Below are 19,106 nucleotides of genomic sequence, written 5' to 3'. Positions count from 1 at the left end.
TAGGCATAGGTGTAGGTGTGGGTTGTGGTAATCATTTGCTGAAAGCAGCCAAGTTGAAAGCAACCTCAAACAACAAACAAACAATGTTGGAAGAAGACAGTGGTATAGCTTGAGAGAGTGTGTGGTTGGGGGTGCTATTCTTGATCAGCTCGGGTCAGTAAGGTAAGCGCTTTCCTGGTAAAAACATCCTTGTTAAAGATTTCTGTGAGGACTCCTTTTATTTCTTTCCCACACCATCTTTTCTGTGCTGATGAATAAAACACAGAGTTAAGCCCTTTGTTAGGGACAGGAACTAACACACATGACAAACAACCCAGAGACCACAAACTATAGACTGACAGAAGATACATGGAGAGAAGTGGAAAGTTCAGATTTGGACTCCATCTTGGTTCAAACCACTCTTTTTTTTTTTTTCTTTCTTTAATGTTACATCAATGCAGCTTCCCTGTTTTCCATGTGAGCAGCAACTTCTCTTATATGTGTATGTGTTTGTACATACAGAGTAGATGTGTCTATGTGTAGGTGCACATGCGTGTGTGTGTGTGTGTGTGTGTGTGTGTGTGTGTGTGTGTGTGTGTGTGAAGGCCAGAGGACCACCTCAGGTGTTGCCCAGCTTGCTCTTTGAGCCTTCCAGTCTGTCGGGTGTGTTTGTTCCTCAGACAAGGGCATTTTCCACCATTTTTTTCTTTTCTTTTGTTCTTTTTGGAGACAAGGTCTCTCACTGGTCTGGATCTCTCCAAGCAAGCTAGGCTGTTCCATCAGCAAGCCCCAGGGACGCATCTGTCTCTGTCTCTCCTGTGCTAACACTGGTGTAGGAACATCCATGCCCAGGGATCAAACTCTGGTCCTTATGGGCCTGAGCTAGCATCCCCTCCCCGTCTAACAGTAACTTCTGATAACGTCCATTAGTGTCTCCTGCTAAATCCTTAATCACAGTGATGATCACCACCTGAAACCCCGGATTTGTTTCTCTCTTCCAGCGACTACACCAGAACCTCCATCAAGACTCGGGCTGTGTGTCTCCAGCACCTTAGACAGTGGCAGGAGTCTCGGTACTTGCTCAGTACTTCACTGAGAGACTGATTTTGAAGCAGGGCCATTTAGAGTAGAAAGAGCCAGTTCCACCAAAGAGATCCCTAAGAGTTGGAAAGGGGCGAGAGAAAGGATGACTTCCTTTGACTTCTGAATTCTAACACTTCTCAAAGGTTTTGCATTGTTTTATATGTATTCATGTATCTATTATGTGTATGCATATCTGCCATGTGAATGTATGTGCACCGTGTGTGTGTGTGTGTGTGTGTGTGTGTGTGTGTGTGTGTGTGTGTGTGCAGGTCCCTGAGAAAGCCAGAGGGCATGAACTGTCTGACGTGGATGCTAGGAACCAGGTCCTCTGCTAAAGCAATAAGCTCTCCTAACTATGGAGCTATCTCTCCAGCTTCCACACTGTCTTTATAATTTACTGAATACTTTAAATAACTGCACAAACCATCCCAAAATATATCACAAAAACAAAGCAGATTGCATCTGTTCCTTCTAAAAAGCTTTAGACTTCATTTGTTTATCAGATTACACTTGAATGAATAAAAAGTCCTGCTCTTTGAAGAGCTTGTCTCCCTCAGATGCATCATAGTAAGCTAGGAACTTTATTTGTGAAGCTAGCTACTGTGACTGTAGCATGTGGGCTGTGCCATGCCCCCTCCTACAGGCCAGGCCCAAACCCATGGCCCAGTGTCTGAAGTTCTGCTGACCCCATGTTCTGTAGGAGCCACTGCCTCCAGCAGCAGAGACTGGGCAGACTCCAATCAAAGACCACAAAAGGAAGCCATCTTTACTGGTGAATCATTTATTTAGATAAGACAAAAACATCCCCACCTGGTTTCTCTTTATACAGAAAGTGGAACATTTCAAATATATTAGCTTTTCTCTTTTTCAACAGAATTTACTTCGGTCTGGTCCCAGGAACTGCTTCTCATGTTAGGATTCACGTTTTAGTAACACATATGCACCCATCACAGCCAAAAGAGCATACTGTAAAGAAAGCACAGTGAGAAAGCATTGCGAGGTCAACAAATGAACTCGGGCTTATAAATGTATTCAGATGAAGCCTGCTCAATGCTAGACTGAGAACAGGCTCAAAAGATGACCTCTCTCCCCCCGGCCTTGTTCTCTAAATTAGCCGTTCAATGCACACTGAATAAAGACCCAAAAATATACTGATGACTGGGGATCAAATACCTGGCAGACACGGCTAATGTGGTGCTTACTCCTTTGTACATTCCCTACTGCCTGCTTAAAAATAGAAATGCCATTTCTACTGAAGTTGGTTGATAAATATGACCAGGCTTTTGCTTCAGATTATGCTAAAATTTTTCCATAATAATCAACAACTTTGTAAACACCGTTTCAGAACCCGGCTAATGTGAAAGGTAAAAGAAGCTGTTTTAAATAACTAATTTAAATATTAATAAGTTAGGTTGTTAAGTTAATTTATAGGCCATTACAAATGCTCCACAGAAAATCGATGGCAAAACAGTTTATGATGACTCCCTATGTACAACTGCGCAGGTCAAAGCTCCGATATTTAAAACTTAAGTAAACATACACACACAGAAATTCCTACCTTGAATTTTGGATAGTCATTCATTATGATGGTGACCATGCCAACATAAGGTAAGAACCTAAAATGTAGGAATGGAAAGCACAAAATATAACCTTTGTTTACTGTATGTTGACACAACACTTACTGCTCGACACCTCAGGACACCAGTCTTCCTAGGGCACAGCATTGCCCAAGGTCAGGGCTCACTCCTTTCTCAAGGCTTGTCAGCGAAGTATACGAACAAACACTAAAGGCTGGGCAGTTTTAAGTGGGTGCATGGTTTTTGAGCAGCAAAGCTATCTAGCTGTACTTGGTACCCTTGAAATAACTAGTTGAACCATTTGCTCAAGTACGATAAGCAACTTTCAAAAACCTAAGTTGGTTTTGTTTTTAGGAAGAAAGTATTTTCAGGTGGCCTATATAAAAACAGCTCCCAGAAAAAGCTTCAACAATAAACGCATAAGATTTGCACGACCCGAAATGAAACCAGACAACAAATAAAGCACACAGAAAATTGGCCAGAACTTAAACAATTGTCATGATTTTCATGTCAGTGCTTTTCAAGTTAACAAATGAGTTCCCTGAGGAATGAACACAAATGTGCACCCTTAACAGACTCAGATACGACCACTGGTCCCAGAGAGGACAGTTCAGAGCGAGTGATTAGCCGCAGGGTCAGCATCAATGTGTAAATGGTGAGCGCCAGCAGCATTATCTATGCTAATGAGAAGCAGGTGCCATGTGCACAGTGGCTTCTGTCTCCCTCCCGTCAGAGGCCTCCACAGGCACTAGAAATACAGGACTGGCTTGCCTCCCTGCAGACACTCGAGTGGGAGTGCAGTCGAGGGGAGAGGGTGAAGGCTTGGTGTCACCATGTGTCACCCATGTGTGAAGCCCACGTGTCACCACCCGATTAATAAAGATAACCTTACACACAGGAGCTATCTGCCCTGCTGCGTGTGGCTGAGACAGGTGACGTTTCTAACAGGAGTCTTAAACTCTATGACTAGCATTTATGAACTAGCCACTGAGGGAGGAAAACATCTCCTTTGCTAAGTTTTTAAATGAGGATACATTCTGCGCGGTGTCAATCATAATTAATCCTTGAAATAATCATTCATTTAAAAATTTTCCATAAAGCTTTCTAGTTATGAGAGGCAAACAGAAAATAATCCAAAGGTAGATTACAAAAAGTCTTCCGAGATGGTTGCATATGAAATTATGGGTGCCAACCAAACAGCATTTAGCCATTAAAAGGGTAAAAATGTAGATTTGACACACAAAAAGCTACCTCTACTTACTGCTGGATATAAAGACTCCGTCCTTCCAGCTACAACTGTGTGTTATGTGTGCACATGGCTATCAGTAGAGTGTCCAGACGTCACTGAAATGTTAAGCAGAGGCCATCTCTGGGAGGGTTTCTAGCCATTGGTGTTTAAACCCCCCAATAACTAATCTTTAGGTGAAGGTGTGTTTTAGAACAGAATTAAACACAGTGTATAGGTAATATATTCTAGTTCAGTTATAGCTTTTAGATCCTTGGATATCATTAAGTTTTCATTTAAAAGATAGTATTTATTTTATATGTACAGGTGTTTGGCCTGTTTGTATGTCTGTGCCAGTGTTCACAGTGCCAGAAGAGGCCAGAAGAGGGCATCAGATCCACAGGACTGAAGTTGCCGCGTAAGTGCTAGGAATCGAACCTGGGTCCCCTGGGAAAGCAGCCAGTGTTCTAAACAGTGTTTTGTTGAAGACAGCAGGGTCTCACTGCTTAGCCCAGGCTTAGATTTAACTGGTCTCAAAGCACAGTCTGGACCTGCTTACAGCACTTCTGATGTGTCATGTGACAAACGACTCTATTCTCTTACAAGCGCCTTCATCTTTTAGAGTTTTCCTGGTTTCTGAACCTTCTGATTAGTACAAGTTCACACTCACCCTCGAGCTCTTCCTACCACGTCCTTCTTCTCCAGCCAGTTCTGGCCTTCTTTGTACAAGCCTCTATCATCAACTTCATTATTATCTCCTTTAGTCAGAAACTTGATGTCACCATTATCTCTGGAAAGCAAAATGACATCCTCTCAGAAATCATTTTCAGGACAGCATCATTAAAAACGTATTAGTTTAACCCAGACATTACAGCCAGACACAAGCATTTAGAAAGCAGTTGAGGAAGGCTTGACCTCTCTTTGGACTAAGTTGATTGCTTACAGATAACCACCCCGCTGAAGCACAGATCTAATGACAATTTCTTAGACTGAAAACTCCAAAACACTCAAGTAACCCTGGCAACCAAAACACAAAGCAACCCCAGGCAATGGGAAGGCAACGACTGGTACACAGCATCGCTCCTCACTCAGGCATCCTCTGTAAAAACAGAGCTAATCCTTAACTTGGTTTTTAATCAAAAAATAAGAGTATCAGTGTCACTCATTAATGGGCAGGATCATGGGAATAGGTCCTGTCCAGGTTCACAGCACTCCAGAACGAAAGAGGCAGTGAACTTACGCCTCAGTTGCTTCCCTCAAGTCTGACTCGGTCAAAAATCAGGCGGGGCTGAATGAATGACCTGCGCTGCTCTCATCCTTTCTCAGTTGTCAGGGGAAAGTCTGGTAGGATGGAGCTTACTCTTCCTCAGTCTCCACAGGAACTGGTATGGATAAGGCACTGTGGCCATGCTTTGTGACTGCCCTCGGGCTTACCAAGTGCAGAACTGCCAATTCTTCACTTCCTTCACCACTATGAGCATGATGCAAAGTCCCATTTTCAGGGAAATAGTCATCAATGGCATAAGACAGATATAGTCAGCTGGCAGGTGGGACTTACCAGGACAGTCACTTGTGAAGGTGGCACCGAGAACACAAACAGAGCTCAGAAGCTCTACAGAGTTATGAAGAGGGGATCTTTCAGAGAAGGGGAATCTTTCAGGCCCCCTTAGAATGGGGCTCGAAGCCTGCAAGCATCGGAACCCGTGTCTAAAGGAGCAGGTTGCTCTGCGCTTGTGTAGACTCCAGAGGGCAGCACCCTCTGTCACAGTTTATGGAAGTTACAGCACAAAGCCACCACAGCCTCAGCTCTGAACACATCGCCTTGCTTAGAAACAACTTTCAGAGGTGAAAGCTGCGTGTCAGGCCCTCCCTGCGGCTTGCTCAGGAGGCTGGCAAGCAGAGGGCACGTGAACACTCAACAGTGCCTGTTTGTGAGCAGTGTGTACAGAATCTGGATTAGTGTAAAAGCCAGTGTAATAAGGTGAGTGTTTTAAGTAGACCTGGGAACAGGGAAAGGCCTGAGTGTCCTATACCAGGAATCAAACCCTCAGTCCCTCCTCATCCTTCTCCCTCCTCCAACCCATGGTAAAAAATCCACCCTCTTTTAAAAGACAGATCTACAGATCCAAATTTAATTGTATAAAACTGTGGACACAAAATGCTATTATAAAAGCTACACAAAGATAAGGGTACACACTGAATATATAAAATGTAAAGGCCCCACTCTCACATGGAAGCTTTCTGGATCTGAGCTAGAATTTAAAGTTTTTGTTCCAAAAACCAGACATTATTAAGGTCTTGCATCATCACTGCTACCTAAGGGGAAGGCAAGTCTGGCTGTCAGGGAAGGACTAGTGCAGGACATGTTATGGAAGGAGGTTTTACTCAGTAAGGGCTGAAGTCACTGCTTAAAACGCCCCTTTGGCTAAAGTCACACAGAGAACAGCTAGCTTTATCATATGTCAGAAGGAGATCCTGGTTTCAGAGCAGTCAGTCTGGGGTTAGAGGGACTCTTTGAGACTCCTCTGAACAGTTACGATAACCGACCCCTTGCTCTTGCGCAGCAGTCTGGGTTTGTTTTCATTTGGCTTTCTTACACATTTTAGTAAACATTATCTCCCTTACCCCTCATAATCACCCTGTGAGTTATCGTGAGTAAAAAAATACTGTCAACTCCTGGTTTCCAGACCAAGTCAGGTCACTGGTGCCAAGGAGAGCAAGTCTGGCTCTGTGACTTCTCACTGATCTTTAACAGCATCTAGCAAACTTTACAGTACCAAAGTGAAAGCAAGTAAGACTTCTTTACTTTTCATGAACCTTGATTACTCTGTGAACTATCGGAATGTCTCTTCCTTCAACCTTAAAAACAACTATTTCACCAGCTCTGATGGGGTCCTCCCGGAAATTTGTGAGGAACAGCAGATCTCCCCTGTGGAAGGCCGGCTCCATACTGCCACTGCAAAGAAACACAGTCAGAGTCAGTGGGTCCCAGGATCCATCGGGTGGTACAAGCAAACTCCTAGCCACCCTTGAGTCCATGTTGGCAAAGGCACTGCACACAGACCTGGAGGGCTTCCCTCCAGCTCAGATGAGGACATGGCTGGTGAGGCTTATGCCTGGAAAAGCACCAGGGGCTCCCTCTCTCAGCCCGTCCCTCCACCGTCTCCTTCTCACTCCTTGAACAATGTACTGCACTGGAGCTGAAGCAAGAACAGTGTCCGCTCTGAGGTAAACGCTGCCTACTTATGGCCTTAAAAAAAAGAAGGCCTGCGTCCACAGATGCATTTCATTCGGAGCTGCGCACTGTTAGTTCTGGTTAACATCTAGAGCCATCTCTTCGCTTCATGGCACAGCCTTAGCACCCACAATGCTGCAGGATGCTTTCAAGGGAAGAAAACAAATGAAGAGAGTTAGCTAGCAGGCCCTGTCATGAAGCATGCTGACAGCTGGGATAAAATCTGAACCCAGGTCTTGCCTCTTACAGCGGCAACTTTTTGACCATGTTCTACAGGAGCCCAATGCCAACAAGTATTATTGGTGTAGAAGATGGATAAGGAAATCTTCACGGTAATAGTTCAAATCTATGCCAAAATCTCTGATGTATTCGAAGTAAACAGCAAGCTATGGGGACTTGAAAGCTAAAATGTAATACATAGGAAAGGAATAAGAGTTACAAAGTCGACTGCGTGGGAGCTCGGAACCAAAGGTGAGCTGGTAATATCTGTTTATCAGGAAGGAGGAAGGAGCAGGCTGAAGCTCTGGGGCCTTTCAGTTCTGGTACTGCACCAGCTTCCCAGCAGGCAGAAGGCAGGAAAGAGATGTGTGGCTAAGTTGGCCTATCGCTAAGCATGTGCAAGGGCTCTGTGTTACAGTGAACCCCGAATTCTGAGTGCAGGATCAGACCTGGCATGCTAACCAGGAAAGCTGACTGAGAAGGGGAATGGGCTGATGACAGAACTAAGTTCAAACAAGTTTGGTCCCCAAAATGGGCCCCTACTGTGCCCCCTCTTAAGATGAGCTGCGCCTCCGACTTTATTCTCTTGTACAGAACAACAGCTAAAATGCCTGTTTCTCCATTGATGGCTTCATCTTCGTTCCTTCAGTGAATTTCCCAAAGCCACCAGTCTGGGAATCAGTGTCAGAAAACTCTTGTGACAACAGACTGCGGTGACAAAAGATAATCCTCCAAAAGTCCCAGGGCTGAGAGGGGGCACCGAAATCCGGCAACTCTCCAAGTCCAGTAGCATCAACTTGTAGGTCTCTTCTATCATGGCTGGGAACCCCCAAGCAACTGAGGGACTTTACCAGCTCATGACTTAAATCAGACTGCTTTAAAACTATAAAGGATTGTTTAAGTCCCTGGGTATTGCAATTTCATAGAAATGCCTGTGTACGCATGTGTGATGAGAAGGGAGCCTAGTGATCTTAGATCCAGGGTTGTTCTACCAAAGGTAATCTTGAAGCGTTCATGATAATCTCAGTGTGCCTTGGACTGTGCATGAGCGGGCACACCCAGGTCTGGGACACACCCAGATCCTCTCCCTCTTGCATTGAAGATGGGACCCAATGCCTTACACATGCTCCAACTACACTACAAATACACTCTGCCAGTGACATACATCCCTAGGTCTTCTTCCAAAAAGCGTGTTTGTTTGTTTGTTTGTTTGTTTTCTTCCTTCCCTCCTGTTCCCTTGCTCAGGATAAAACTCAGGCCCTTGAATGTGCTCTGCACTTGATTTACCATAGAATGACATCCCAAGCCTTCAAAACAAAATCATTTCCTCAAACAGCGTCTGAGCACTATACCCACCTACATGCAAAAGTGGAGTTACTGCAATTGAAGCAGGATCATGGTGTCCAGGACCCAGGAGCCTGGTGCCCTCCTCATTCCTAATGCACCACAGGATTCCAGGACACTCCTGAAGTGTGTCTGTCTGTGTGTGTGTCTCTCTCTCTTACACACACACACACACACACACACACACACACACACACTCCTCTGTGAACTACACGTCCTCAGACATCTACATTTATGGAAACTGCAAGGCCACCCCTTGGTTAGTCTCACAAAGGTAGCTGGGGAAATGCAGACACAGCTGCAGCCTCGTGATCTGTCGGCAGAGCCCAGTACAAGGAAAGGCACTAGTTTGGAAATAGCAAAAGCCCTGCACTGTGGCTTTGGCTCCTGGACTGGTCAGCTATGACTCTGATCAAGTGACTACAATAGCTCCCCTTCTGCCCCCATACAACAAAGAGGCTCTATTGCTACCAACAATGGGACTTCATGATGTCAGACACACCGGACAAAGCACCCTGGTGCACCTGCTGGCTCCAAGCAGGCTCATTTGGCTTCAAATGGACTGAAGGTTTCTCCCTGAATAACTTATGGTTGCATGAAGTTGACAATATCCACTCTGCTAAAGCAGATACAGTTTCATAAGCACAACAGGAGGTAGTGGCCATTGACATCTCGTGACACTTGCCGGGCACTGGAGGGACACCCCCCCCCATCTACTAGGTATGGCTTAACATTTTAAATTAGTTAGGTATAAAGGCCAATTTGTGTACAGATGACATTATCTCACTTTGCTGGACTGTTGTCCTAGAACACTAAAAGCACCAGCATCTACAAGCTCTGAAATGGTGGTTCTCAACCTGTGGGTCACAACACATTTGGGGGTCCAACAAACCCTTCATACGGGTCACCTAAGACCATCGGGAAAACAGATATATACATTATGATTCTTAACAGTAACAAAATTACAGTTATGGAATAGCAACAAAAGTAATTCTATGGTTGGGGGTCACCACAATATGAGGAACTGTATTAAAGGGTGGAAGCATTAGGAAGGCTGAGAGCCACTGCTCTAAAACAGCATTTAAAAAGACAGCATTTTTCAATTAACGAAACACTCTCGAGAGCCATCAATAAAGAGTCTCGAATAGTTTATCCAATGACAGTCTTAACCTCATGGCTGTCACACCAGGCACCCTTCCTCCTGGATCTCAGGGGAAAGCAGGATGAGGGCTGGGATCAGGACCTACCTGAGTACCACCACGATGGGACTCTCGCTGCCCGTGAGAACAATCAGGCCTTTCCAGATCATGAGCGCAGAAGACACGATCATGGCAAAGTTTAAAACCTGGTAGTAGAGCTGGAACAAAAACAGGTCAAACCCAAAGTGAAAACTGATGGCCAAATAGTCAATACTCACACGGTAAGGCTCGGAGATGCTTACATAACTTAAACAAGATGTGATTCTAGGGCAGGTAGTCTTTCAACTTTTATCCACAGGGTATGCCTTCCAAATATCACCTCACAGTCAGTGAGAAAAAGAGGAGGAAGCACCTATCTGTGGGATTGATCAGCCATGACTGCTACAGCCTCTTTGCCCTCAAATACCCCTGTATAACAAGGGGGTTGTGGGGCTTAATGACCCCAGAAATGCTGCATCCAGCATTTTGAGCATCCTAAATTCCTGCTTGCTGTCTCTCAAATATGAACTGGGGATTTTCCCCAACAAAGCTAGTCATAGCTCTGGGGTTCCCCAGCACTTCAAAACCTAAGCGTTTCCCTTCCAGAATTCAGCCACTGGCAGCTTCCATTCCAGCCTTGTACAGATGCAGCTTAGCATCAGCTTAGTATCAGCTAGTTGTCAGCCCCATGCTCTCACCCTGGAACTCTGATACATCTAAAGTAACTTCACCTACACTGCACGCTAGCCCACAACTAAAGGTGACCTCAAATGGAAGCTAAACAGTACTGTAGGGCTTAACCAGTAGGCCTCTGCAAACAAAACAAAACAACACTTACCTGTTAAAAGTTTAGAAACAAAGCATTAAAATGCCTGGATGTTTAAATGATCAATAATACATTAAATGAAGAAGAAGAAGAAGAAGAAGAAGAAGAAGAAGAAGAAGAAGAAGAAGAAGAAGAAGAAGAAGAAGAAGAAGAAGAAGAAGAAGAAGAAGAGAAGAGGAGGAGGAGGAAGAGGAGGAGGAGGAGGAGGAGGAGGAGGAGGAAATATTTGGTTAAGAACACAAGTAGAGGAGTCCCAGAAGCCAACAGACGTGGCTGCTGTTAGCGGTGAGTAAGGTTCTGAGCTTTCCAGCCCTACCTCAGAAATTCCCTCCAACCCACAGGGCTCACCTGGCTCCTTTGCTGCTGCACATGTGCACATGTGCGGAGAGACAGACTCCCTTGCCTCGGCTGCCTGCTATACCTGCCAATCCCTGGGGACTAAAGGGAAAATCAGCACAGATAGACATCCCAACTCCCTTCCAACAGCACCTAGGGAGTCTGAAGTTACCTTTGTTAACACTACCCAAGAGATGAATTCTTCAGGTCCTGCCCTTCCTTCCCACAAGGCAAGAAGGCACCTGCCTTTGGTACCTATCTGCCTCTGCCTTCCTCCCCTAAGCCCTGCCTTTGGCACCTATCTGCCTTTGCCTTCCTCCCCTAAGCCCTGCAATTGTCAGGATAATTTGCAGAACCACATGAACTCTGCTCCAGCAACCTTCGTCCCTTCCCCTGGACCATCTATCCTGGAATGGAAACTACTCCAAGGCCATGTGGTCCCTTCTCCCCTGCCTCATATCCTTTAGATGTCTGGAGAAGCTGACAGGCGAGGGCAGCACTTTCAGGAACTTTCAGGACATTTGCCCCTCACCTTAGCTTCTAATCCCCTGGCAGGCAGCATTCGCACAGTATTGTGTCCACACCTTCCACAGGTCTGGCAGCCTTTACTCCACATACTTCCTATTTATCTTTTTAGTCTTCCATCTGGGAGAAGAAACCCCAGTCAGTGGAGTGGGTAGGACTGGGGAGGAGTGGGGACCTCACACATCTCAACTTTCAGACAAAGAAGATGTACTTCAGCCTGTCCTCTTTTCTCTCCATCCCTAAAGGTATCTGCTACAACTGAGTCTCAAAGGATTCCATGTCACTGGGTAGCATCTTTCCAGAGCTTCCCTGGAGTCTCTCAGCATTTCTACTTCTCAGGCTACTTCAGTTACCATTTTTAACTCTGTCTTCCAGCTTCTAGAACCTGGGTAATCTTGTTTCCTTGCCTGGACTCCCTATCTTGAAATAGTTGGTGACTAAACATCTTTTAGTGTGTTTCAGAAGTAAAATTAGCCTAGTTAGAGCCCACCTTAAGTATCTATCAGCCTTGCACACTTCCTTTTGGAGTTTGGAACAGGAGCCAGATCATGTACCTCCTCGAATATTCAATATTTAACTGAAACAGACTAGACTGGTTTTGATTTTTGGTGTTCTAGCACAGTAGGGTGTCCTGTATACACTGAGATGACAAGGTATTTAAAGCTCCACTACAGACAACTGATAAATGTTTGAGGTGACAATGATGCTAATCACTGTGTTTGATCATTATACAATGTAAACATGACTGAAACTTCACACTGTATCCCATAAAGCTACACAGTAAAATAAGTGTAAATTTTTCATATACATCAAAGTACCGTTTTTCAAAATACACTTGGCCTGCAGAAATGCAGCCAAGGACAGTCAGGGACACCTAGCAGGGAAGTGCTGGGTGGCTTAACAGGGTCCTGACATCTGAGCATGTATCATCCTTCACAGCTGTAGCTTTCAGACACATACTGCAATCATTTGGCAGGCCCGAGAAGTGCATTTCAAACAAGCTCCCAGGTGACACTGAAGCTGCTGGCTTGTGACCACAATTCAAGGGCCATTGTGTTCTGCTGCACACTGGAATCACACGGGAATGCTCAGGAAAGCAGTTCAACTGAATCCATGGCAGGAAACACCAGCATCCATGTTCCCTGGACCTTAGCTGAGAGATTCTGGTGGGTGGGTGGGGGAATGAGTGGGTCGGAGCTGGCCACCGTCCCACACCTTTCCCATCCAGTCAGCTTAAGACACTCCACCATGAACTCTTCCTCCATGGTATGCCTCCCTCCACGTTTGACATCCCTTCTCCTCCACACCAAAGGTCTCAAAGGAGCCACTGCTCCAGGTAGAAACTCCATCCACTCTCTGGATACCTTATCCTCCTGACAGTTCCTCCTCCCCCACCTGAACCTCCAAACGCTGCCATCAGTACCATCAGGCTAACTCTTCCCAGTGCTGGAATTCAGTGAATCTTTAAAGGTAACCGAAATGCTTCAAGTCACAGCTGACTTTACCTTTTCTAATAGCCAAAGTAATCTCATTGCTATAAGTCTCATCAAAGTCATTAACAGAGCCCCACTGGGTAAGAGCCTCCTACAGGTCTTCTAATCCACTCCACACTTAGGCTTGCTTTCAGTGTCATCTGGCCACCTCTGTGCTATGCATAACCCCTTCAGCTGCTGCCTGCTCTCTCAATATGGCCTCAGATGCCCTGCCTGACAGATACCCCACTCTCCAGCTTTGCCTAGTGAAACTCACCATGCCCAGCCACACGTATAGCATCTATCAGTTCTTCAAACAGTACATGTGCCTTTCTTCAAGCCCTTCACCCAGTGGCTTGCTCTGCCCAGAAAGTTCCTTCCCTAGACTCTTGGCATATCCAAAAGTCACTGGTTCTCAAGTCCCTCTTTTAACACCAGTGCCCATGGGAAGCCTTCCCCGACGTGGGAAACAAAGAGTCACCAAACTTTCTATTTAAAGGGCCGGATAGTAAATAGTTTAGGTTTATAAGCCACAGAGTAATGATCAAAGCCACTTAGCCCTGCTGTTGGATTGGGAAAGTAGCCACAGACAACATCTAAAAGGATTTGCACGGCTATGTGCCAAGAGAATTTTATAAAAGCTGGCAGAGCACTGGAGCTTGCCAGTCTCTGCCGCAGGGCAGCTCGCCTTCCCGCTTCCTGTTCTCTGCAGCCCGCGTCTCCTCGCAGCATCTACCACCACCAGCCATGCACACACTCACTCACTTGTCTTCACACTAGACTGTGAATTTCACAGTGGCAGAGATCATTCCACACCTTGTTCAGAACTGCATTCTCGATATTCAACACAGGTCTGGCAACAGTCAGCATTACATTTGTTAAATAATGACGAATGACTTTAACACACACTGAACGCCAACAAACCAGCTATAAGGAAACCAGCGTGCCAACAGCAGGTAAGACTTTAAAGCTCTAATTTTCCAGTGAGAAAATATAAGCAGCGAGTGAACATTTGGAAGGCTCAACTCCATAATCCTCTCACCTTCCCAGGAAACTTAAAGTTTCAGTTTCTTCAATGCTAAGACCCAGGAATAGAACCAAAGGTTACACTGTGTAAGAATACAAGTTGCTGTAAGCACCCTCAACTGACATTAATATCAACAGATTACTATCAGCCCAGGGTTCCTGTTCCAAGAATTCATCAGAAACAGCGACAGATAGGAAATTGGGAGTCCACAGATATTTATACTAGTCTTATTTCCAATAATGAGGAAAAGGTAGAAAATGGCAGATTACACTCCACTATTTCAAATAGCGAGTAAACAACTTTAGTATCAAATATTAAGCATGTTGAGTGAGAAGATGTCAACTGCAAGAAGACCTTTGGCAAACTATAAGCACAGGAGGTGGTCCAAAGGTGATCTTAGGATAGCATAGTTACAAGTCATATTCTCTCTCTCTCTCTCTCTCTCTCTCTCTCTCTCTCTCTCTCTCTCTCTCTCGNGTGTGTGTGTGTGTGTGTGTGTGTGTGTGTGTGTGTGTGTGTGTGATGATGATGATAATGGACCACACAGGGTCATAGGGAGTGGCACTATTAAGAAAGCTGAGGCTTTGTTGGAGCAGGTGTGATCTTGTTGGAGGAAGTATGTCACAGGCGGGGGGAGGGGGGAGCACAGGGCTTTGAGGTTTTGAATGCTCAAGCCAGGCCCAGTGGCACTCTCTCTTCCTGCTGCCTACCAATCCAGATGTGGAATTCTTGGCTACCTCTCCAGCACTATGTCTGCCTGAGTGCTGCCATGCTTCCAGCCATAAAACTGTAAAGCAGCCCAAGTAAATATTTATAAATAGAGTTGCTATGGTCATGGTGTCTTTTCACAGCAATAAGAACCCTAACTAAGACACCATCCATCTTGATTTTTTTTTTGAGACAAGGTTGTTTACTAGCCTGGGGTAGGCTGACTTGAGCTTCAGGGATCTGCCTAGTATCTACTTCCCCAGCCCTAAAATTAAAACACACTGGCTCTTTTTTTTTTTTTTTTTCCCCCATGGATTTCTGGAGAACGGGGGTGGAACCCAGTAAAGCTGGCAGTTTCCAGACGGAGCCATCTTTTCAGGCCCAAGCTTTGATTTTCTTCCTGTGCTGGCTAGTTTTATGTCAACTTGACACAGGCTGGAGTGTCATTAGGAAGGAAGGAACATCGATTGAGAAAGTACTTCCATCAGACTGGCCTGTGGGCAAGCCTGTGGTGAATTTTCCTCATTGATGATCGATGTGGGGGAGGTGACCCAGCTCACTATGGGTAGTGCTACCCTTAGGAGGGTGGTCCTGGGTGGTTTAAAAGAAGGAGGCTGAGAAAGTCAGCAGCAGCAAGCCAGTACACAGGATCCCTCCATGGTTCCCGCTTCCGAGTGTCTACCCTGTCTTCCTGTACGATGCACTACAAGTTGTGAGATGAGATAAACCCTTTCCCTCCTCAAGCTGCTTTGGATCAAGGTGTTGCATCACAACAAAAGAAACACTAAAGCAATTCTTCAAAATCCCTACGGTGAGCATGGGACTGATTCCAGAATCTTATATGTGACCATTAAAGCAATCACTTTGAGGAGCAGTAAGACCTGGAAATGCATTGAGATGATGTAACAAAGGAAATGCCAATATTAGTACCTGGTGGAAAGAGGGGACTTGAAGCGATCATAATTTTCAACTGAAAGGAGGACCTAAAAAGAAGTTTAAAGTAACCTTGGTGTTTTGATGCTGTATATCACTCTCTAGTTGGCGGCGTGAACCTGAAAGAGTGGGACCTAAAAATGAGACGAACTAAAGTCCCATGTAATAGCCAACTTTACTCAGAGCATCAGGCAATTTATATTCCAGGGTTAAAGAGAATCATGTAAGTAATGTGTTCTATCACAGGGCCAAGTCCAATGTTGCAGAAGCAGAAAGACACATGAATAAGAACAGCTGAAGTAAAGTCACTCCTATCTGCTGCACCTGGGCAGAGCATAACAATACCAGCACAAGTCTGTGTTTCGAAAAAAAAAAAAACCACCGAGGTCACAAGACGCTTGTCTTGTTGGAGTTTTCTCACAAGCACTCAGAATTCTCACACAACTCCATCCTTGGAACTGTTCCAACGTGGTGCAGTCGATATGAAAGTAGAAAAAGAACTACGATTCGATACTCAAGCCACATGCCATGTTTATCTACTTGGCTATCGTATCCATTTTCTCATTAGGAAGCATGATCACAGTATTCCCAGAAGAGCAAAAACGAAATAAAACAATGAAAAAAAGAGATTCTACAGCAGATGTCATTCGCTACCAACCCTCTCCACCTGCTCTGCTTGACTTAGAGGGCAGTGTGTGAAAACAACGGCTGTTTCATTATCGACTACAGATCTGGTTGGGAAAGTCCCAAACCGTAATTTTTAAATGAGGACTGCTAATTTTTTTTTAAATAGGTTTTCAGACCACCAGTCTCTCTTGCCAAAAACCAAGTTACAGGCTCTTACCACTTATTGAATAAAACTCTTGAGTTAAAAACACATTTTCCAGCCGGGCTTGGTGGCGCACGTCTTTAATCCCAGCACTTGGGAGGCAGAGGCAGGCAGATTTCTGAGTTCGAGGCCAGCCTGGTCTACAAAGTGAATTCCAGGACAACCAGGGCTATACAGAAAAACCCTGTCTCTAAAAAAAACAAAAAACAAAAACAAACAAAAAACAACAACAACAAACAAAAGCAAAGAAACAAACAAAAACCACATTTTCCAGTCTGATTCTCTGTGCTTGAAAACAAATCATTGTGAGGTAAGAGTCAATTCCTTAATAACACTTCCCTTTGATATGGGCTAAAGAGGAAGCCAAACACACAAAAACCTAACAACTGGCAGGACTGCCCACGGGCCATACTTCTGAAACCCTACCTTTAAAATGTCCACAAACCTGAGTGCAGGTTTGGCAACCAGGAAATGTAATTTTAACCAAACTACAGACAGGCTGGACTCCTTCCAAATATACCCTGATCACATTAGCATGGCGCTTTGTGTTGTTCCTCATTTTGGCTCATCAAATAACGGCCCCAAGTGAGCTTTAAAGTAAGCCCACACCCAGTCACTGAAATCAGCAAGCTCCAAGGAGTTTTAAGCAACCATTTCGGGCCAGATACTCTGGCCACAGAGCAGCAAAAACACCATTCACTGTATTACTTCCTCTTTTCCTCACTGCAGAGACAAAGAGCCCTTGTCTTGCATGTGGCTCTTATTTAGTAAGTGGTGGCAGTAGAGGAAGGGGGTCCTGCTTCAAAGCCTGACAAGGCATCACAGGATCCGGTTATGAGAGGAAAAGAATAAGAAGCAAGCAAGCAAAAAAATAAAAAAAGGACAAAAGGATTTTCTTTCCAACCATAAAAAAGGCAGGGCAGAAATTGAGCTTCTATATTTTAATTGGTAGACCAGCAGAACAAGCCACACAACAAGCTACTGACCCAAGTGACGCAATGGGCGGACCATGTGAGGGACTGACACACACGCACCTGCTAGTTAGCCATGGCGGCCATTAGTAACCAGGACCAAACATTTAAAAACTTTATCCAATAATCTAAATTTAAAATGAAGCTGTACTTCCGGTGAACAGTGTCTACAAGCAGGGGGCATTCTTCTTTGCTGTTCCAGGCCAAGTGATATGCCCTACTAAACCTCTTCTTAACCACACAGACCACGGAAGTTCATCAACACAGCTGGCCACAGCCAGATCTTAATCATTTCAAGAAATTCAAATCACCAAACTGTCCCATATGGCTGCCTGTTTCTGAAATTCTACAGAAAAAAAAAGGGGGGGGAGGGGGATGTGGGGCAATAAATAGAAGAAGAGGGGAAGAGAGGAAAAGAAGATGAGAAAGACAAAGGAGGTAGGCTGAGGGAGGGAGGGGGAGATATATGCTCTCATTCCCAAAGTTCCCATATCTACATAGTGGAACAACTATCTCTAGGTGCCATCCAGATCATGAAAACACCATGTTCAAAAACATTCAAACCCTCTTCAAGAAAGACCTTACTTTTCTAACCGCAGTGTGTCATCATTGGTAAAAGAAGAATGGCTATCTGTCAAGAAACTACAGTCCCTAGAAGCTTACCCGATCATACTTTTCCGGGACGATGGAGGAAATGATGGTGCACAGTAAGGAGGGCGGGGGAGAAACTTTGCCTCAGCGGGCTTCTTACAGAGCAGTGAAAAATGAAGCCAGGCTGTCCAGGGACCCCCTAGCCCTAATGGCCTTCTCTACAGACAGTGCTGCAAGAAGGGTGGATTCGGAAAGTTAGAGGAAACTTTTGAAATCCTTTTATGAATGTTAATTCGGTCTATGATGACTGGGCACCACCTAGGATGCAGGAACAACACTGAGTCCCAATGAACGCAACAAGAAAACCAGCTCCCCCACCTCCCCCCCAACTCAGAAGAAACCCCTTTGGGAGGTCTCCATGAACAGCTCCACAGTAAGAAAGTTCTTCCCTTCCCCTCGGTCAGCCTCTTAGCCACTTGCAACAGTGCGCAGCCAGGCCTTTGGAGCGCCACAGGGAAAGCTGCTCCCTCTACAGTGAGTGGCCCTCAAAACGCGCAGACAGCTGTCACTCGCGCTCCAGTCATCTCCCTTCACTTCCGCAAGCGCATATGACATCCATTGCGCTCCCCTTCCCGCACCCCCTCCCCAATTTCCTCTTGTCCATGCAGGAAGGCAATCACTTGCCCACACGTGGGTCTGGGAAGATCTGAACCTAGGGCCTCTGGGTGACTGGGAGCTCTGGTCACATGGAACTGTCCTTGCCCTACAGAGCTTCACCAGGGAAGCCCCAACTCCTGCAGCCGCAGCAGGTCCCGGTGCACAGGACGCGCCCCCCACCAGAGCCTCTGTTACCTGTCGTTTGTTCATCTTCCTCAGGTCCCCAAAGATGTCCAGGCTGGACGTGGGGAGATGCGTCCCCACGGCGCCCGCACGAACCATGGCGGGGTCTCTGGGGGCCCAGGCGGCCGGCCGGCTCTGTCTGTCACACTCAGCTGCGGAGCACCGGCCGGCCCCGCCCACCAGCCCGCATCCTGGAGGCCACGTGACC

At 45.7% G+C, this 19,106-nt stretch overlaps 1 protein-coding gene across 1 annotated transcript; it reads right to left on the bottom strand.

Annotated features, from left to right (window-relative positions):
* Positions 1-1,827: 1,827 nt before the first annotated feature.
* On the bottom strand, positions 1,828-19,082 carry Sec11c (SEC11 homolog C, signal peptidase complex subunit). The gene is made up of 6 exons (XM_021150711.2): positions 18,911-19,082; positions 9,910-10,019; positions 6,671-6,820; positions 4,535-4,654; positions 2,621-2,678; positions 1,828-2,028 (listed from the first exon to the last, which is right to left on the bottom strand). Exons 1-6 carry the CDS (start codon positions 18,995-18,997, stop codon positions 1,975-1,977), a joined length of 579 nt encoding a protein of 192 aa, XP_021006370.1. The 5' UTR covers positions 18,998-19,082; the 3' UTR covers positions 1,828-1,974.
* Positions 19,083-19,106: the final 24 nt, after the last annotated feature.

Source organism: Mus caroli, chromosome 18 (assembly GCF_900094665.2).
Source record: "Mus caroli chromosome 18, CAROLI_EIJ_v1.1, whole genome shotgun sequence".
Taxonomy (NCBI): Eukaryota; Metazoa; Chordata; class Mammalia; order Rodentia; family Muridae; genus Mus; species Mus caroli.
Note: the sequence above shows the minus strand (reverse complement) of the source record. Positions and strands in the feature narration are given on the sequence as shown.

Bases quoted from the DNA above. Each gene is read 5' to 3' on its own strand.
- Sec11c (XM_021150711.2), bottom strand. From the start codon at position 18,997: ATGGTTCGTGCGGGCGCCGTGGGGACGCATCTCCCCACGTCCAGCCTG. The intron at 6,821-9,909 runs GTAGGTCCTGAT...GTTTCTTTGCAG, and splicing joins CCCATCGTGGTGGTACTCAG to TGGCAGTATGGAGCCGGCCT. The intron at 2,679-4,534 runs GTGAGTGTGAAC...CCTACATTTTAG, and splicing joins GTGGTAGGAAGAGCTCGAGG to GTTCTTACCTTATGTTGGCA.